Source organism: Mastomys coucha, unplaced genomic scaffold, assembly GCF_008632895.1.
Source record: "Mastomys coucha isolate ucsf_1 unplaced genomic scaffold, UCSF_Mcou_1 pScaffold14, whole genome shotgun sequence".
Taxonomy (NCBI): domain Eukaryota; kingdom Metazoa; phylum Chordata; class Mammalia; order Rodentia; family Muridae; genus Mastomys; species Mastomys coucha.
In genome coordinates, this window is record NW_022196896.1 from 49,189,899 (window position 1) to 49,194,990 (window position 5,092).

Sequence of the window (5,092 nt, forward strand, 5' to 3'; positions counted from 1 at the left end):
CACACACACACACACACACACACACACATACACACACCACCTAATCTAAGACATCATGAGATGTTGCCTCAAAAACTGAAAAGTTGCTATCATCTCTTAAGGATCATTGCCATCTTCTCTGGCCTCCAATTCAGCAACAGCCATCATTTTTCATCAGATGAAAGCACAGGCCAGATCTAGTGCTTGCCTGCTTGAAACTCTATGAATAGATAGAATGAAATACAAATACCTTAAGAAGAGAAGAGTAACCACTTAATTTCAGACATGCACATGGCTGCCTGAGTCTACATGTGCAGTGCATGCATATAATGAACAGAATTGTGTAAGGACAAACTCTTTGGCCTTATATAGTCTGCTTTGATTTATTCTAATTACAAAATGACCATTTGGTTCATCTTTCTCTCTGAAAGTTTCAAATAAAACCAAATACAGTGAGGACAAATAAGAAGGTAAGTTTCCAAATGACATATAGTAAAGAGAAAGTAGGGTTTCTTCAAAGCATCTCACTGGGCCTACATTGGCTGTGTGAGCAAGAACTGAAAACAAGTTCAATAAATGAATGATAATGGATTTCCTGGAGGTGTCCTCAATGATTGCACTTATGAAATAAATCAACCATGTACAGACAAATTTTATGTGTCAAGTTCTCTTGATAAGTTTGAAAAGAAAGGATGTCCATATACTGTATATTTTCCTAGAAATACATGAACAAGTGTCTATGTGTCTATTCACCCTATTCAGGGTAGGTACCAGTGATAGACCAAATAAGAGTCAACCCATATCTAGCCATATAACCCAATGCTTTATTACGGTTACATAGGTTACATAGGTAGGACAGCAACAAGGGTTACTGAAAGTGGGCCTCATCACTGCAAAGTCTTCTGAGCATGGCCTGACAACTAATAAAAGCACACACTCAGTTACTAGAGTCTCCTGGGGAAACCAGGAAGCTTCAGCTAAGGATCTCTTCTAATTCCACTAAAATAACCTTGCAAACAGTGCTGTGACTCTTGCAAGCCCTGGAGTACCCTGAAACTCATGGGCTTTCTAAATAATGATTTAGGACAGCTTCTTATTCTGCAGCTGGCCAAAAACTCACTACACAACCAAGGCTGGCCTTGCATTCAGGATGATCCTGCCTCACTGGTGGCTTACCACAATTTACAGGCATGAGATTTCTTGCCTGGCAAACTTCTTGAATCTTATGAACCTTCCTCCTCCCTCCAGGAGGGAATGTTTCAATTTGGAGAAAACAGCTATACAATACAGAAAACCAGTAAGCTTTGATACTTACACTTCTAGAATACAATTTCATTAAAACATTCCTCTGTGAGTGATTCTGTAAAATGTTAGCTTTTAATATTTCTAATTTTTAGAACCAGTGATATTAGACACACTGGGAGACATTCAGCCATAAGAACTTCTAGCTTTGTAATATTTCTTTGATTTTTGTGACTCCAGTTAAATAAAATGTTGATAATAACCCAACTTGTATACTACTGTGAGATTTAAGTGGGAATATACATACTATAAATAATAATATACAATGAATCTATATATTTATATGTGTAAAATATATTATATATATACATATACATGTATATATATATAATATACCATTTCTCTTTTTTCTGGAGTTGGAGCATCCTTCTTCCCTTGGTCATCAGAACTCCACGTTCTTTGAATTTTAGATTCTAACATGCTTCTGGGCTCCTGTTTTTATTAACTCAATTTTCTTTCTGTACCATCAGGACCACATAATGCTGCAATCAATCTTTTTTAATTAATTGTCTCATTTATTTACATTCCAAATGTTGCTCCTTTCCCAGCCCCCCCTCAAGAGTTCTTCACACCATCCTACCTCCCCTTTGCCTTAGAGAAGAGTGCTCCCCACCCCAACCCCAACTCATACCCCTACAATCCATCTTCTTTTTGGGGGGTTGGGGGTTCGAGACAGGGTTTCTCTGTATAGCCCTGGCTGTTCTGGAACTCACTCTGTAGACCAGGCTGGCCTCGAACTCAGAAATCCGCCTGCTTCTGCCTCCCAAGTGCTGGGATTAAAGGTATGCGCCACCACCACCCGGCACAATCCATCTTCTTAATATTTATTTATCTATAACAGAAACCTCTAACAACCTCCTCTGGGCAGTATGCTCAAACTAAATAGTTATTTGGACTTGCATACACAAATATACATACATATAAAATATATAATAATGTTATATATGATTATATATATGAAAAATTATGGAGGAAACTTAAAAATTAAAAAGAGAACTTCCAAAGAAATCCCACCAGGGTATACATAGTTAAAGTTAGAGTTTTTCTTATCCTTTCTGTTTGAGATGCCCTGGCTTCTTATTAGTAAGGGCGGTTACCTGTAAGAGCTTTCCATGTTCTTATCTTTGCTTCTAGGATCACATCTTCTGTTGTTTTCATATACTGATCTTGTCTTCCAAATCCTAGTAGGTCACTGCCAGTTTGTTCTCCATATGATCTGTTTAGTTCAGGGTAATGGTGGATCCATTCTTTGTCTTCATATGGTCCACCTCATGCTTATTTCTGCCAGTATCTCTACATGGTGCCTTGTCAAGTCTCACTTACATTTTCAACTCTTACTCCTTGTCCTAACTCCCATAACCCATAGTTCTACAGCTTATTTTTAAAAAGCACACAATACCTAAAACTACTCTTGTTATATAGTTTTCTTTCCCTAAATTTTGTATATTTCACCACTTTATTATGTGTTACATTTTTCCCCTAGTGCCCCTGCTGTTGAACTTAACTTTCAATGATGTTTAGTTGAATGATATTTAACATTTCATTTTACAACCCAACACTACAAAGAGCCAAATGAAACAATAACAACAAATAGAGGTCCCTGACTCTTTCTTACCTCTCATTTCCCGGTGCAATGTCGGCTCCAAGGTGTACCCAGGATTTCTTAGGATAGGCACTATGAAGGCGAAGCTTCCCATAAACTCCTGAAAATTTAAAGAATCAACAAATCACTTGAAAACACTTCCATCTTAAGTTTCAAAGCTTTTTACACAAACTATGCAACACATAATCCATATCTAAGGTCTTATCTTTGAACAAAGAATATTTCTACTATAACAGATAAAATATAACTCAAAGACCTACAGAGAATTTAAAGCTCTATCAGATAATGGCAATCTAAAAACTGAGAAACACACATTTTAAAGAGGCATATCTTTCTGCCATTAACATGACTTCAGGACTTTTGTGATCTCCTGGAAGTCTGTCAGTTTTGGTACTTTATGATTTATATTGGATTTTCCAAGTGGCAAGACTTGTTCTATTTTCTGAGGATGGATCTCGGTGCTATTAGCTTTGCTTTCACTGCTAAGACTTAATATTTTGTCTTAACTATAGATAATCAGGGGAAACATGAACAGATTCTCTGTTTGATTTTGGACTCACAAATTATAGTCTTACCAGGGACAGTCCCACTACAGGTATCCCTTCAGGGTTCTTGGAATTTCCTCAAAAATATTTCATAGCCATTTTCAATCATATTAAGTATAATTTCTCATAGTCTATAGTTTTCCAAAAATGTGGTCACAAATGTGGTCACATGCATTCCAACAATAGAAAAAAAGTGCATTTCCATGTGTACTTATTTCACTTTGATAATATGTAGATGAATAATATATATCTATAAACACATACATATTACTACAAGTTTTAATTTTACCCTGTACTCAAATGGATTATGTGAATAGCGCTAGCCCTACATTTATAGAAACATTTTGTTGCAAGTCACTAATTTAACAAGCTAAACATTCATAATATTTTATAAAAAAGTACACAGAGGAAAAAAGTATTAAAATATCATTGAGACATTAACAATGTTCCTTTGCATCTGGTGTGGCCCAAAACAATAACATCATAATTAATGAAACCTGAATTAAGTGTTTGTGCCAATGTATATAATTTCTTCTAAACTCTAATTCACACAGATTTGCTAGAAGATAAAATAAGGATTAAGAGATGCAGATGAACTTTATTTTCAGAACAAGCCCTAGAATCAGATCCTCATAATACACTTCCATAAACACATGTCACAAAATAGCAAACATGAAAACTAAAATCATCTTTTATTCACCATGGGCTAAGTACCTAGGCAGAAAGGATTCTGTGATGATTTAGAGAAATTTCCAACAACAATGCTTGTTACAAAAAAAAAATAATATCTTTAAAATCTAAATTACCCAGAAAATTCAGTTAACTAGAAAAGCAGATTTCTTGGTTGTTTCCATTCTCAAAGGTTAGCTATAAAATTATTCTGTTTCTTAGTTGTTTCAGGAAGGTAATAAGCTACTTACAGTGAGTAAAATCTGCCATTAGCTTAGTATGTCATAGAAGCTAAGTATGCTGTGAATTGTGAATTCTTTATTTTAGCTATTATCAGTAAGAATTGTAAAGACGCTTATTGAAGCATGTGGCTGGGGCCAGGATCAGCATACCCAGTAGTGTGGACTCCCATCTGAAACTTTCAACCACTGTGACTACTGAACACACTGAACAAAGGTGTCAAATCAAGTGTTCCGAGTACAGTCCTTCTTCTTTGTCTACTGCGAAAAATTAAAATTTGTCTACTCATGTCATAATAATGATAAAATAAACAGAATTCATAGAAAAAACATTAAAGTTTTTAAGCATTTCAACATATACAGCAATTATTTTGGAACTAAGTCAACAAACCCCACATTATCTGAATATATATCCCATAATGTTCATAATTCTCATATGTATATATGCATACATGATAGATAGATAGATAGATAGATAGATAGATAGATAGATAGATAGATGTTGCATCTGCCTTTAAAACACCCAACATGACTGATCATCTAAAGGAAAATCCAATAAAATTATTATCCTGTCTCTTGACAGTAACACACACATATCTAGGCTATATAACATAGTACTACAAAACATAATAAATAGCTTTGACCTGACTTATTCCAACACTCATTCTATAAGGATGAGAAATAAATAAGATAAAGGGGACCTAGTTTTGAAACGGATGAATTTTTTTCTTTTCTTTTTTTTTTTTTTTTTTTTT

At 34.9% G+C, this 5,092-nt stretch overlaps 1 protein-coding gene across 1 annotated transcript in view; it reads right to left on the reverse strand.

Annotated features, from left to right (window-relative positions):
- Positions 1-5,092, reverse strand: part of Pkhd1 (PKHD1 ciliary IPT domain containing fibrocystin/polyductin) — a 480,627-nt gene that overhangs the window by 143,663 nt on the left and 331,872 nt on the right. Inside the window, exon 55 of the mRNA XM_031366970.1 lies at positions 2,897-2,984. Within this exon, the coding sequence (XP_031222830.1) occupies positions 2,897-2,984 (88 nt within the window). The remainder of the gene's footprint in view (positions 1-2,896; positions 2,985-5,092) is intronic.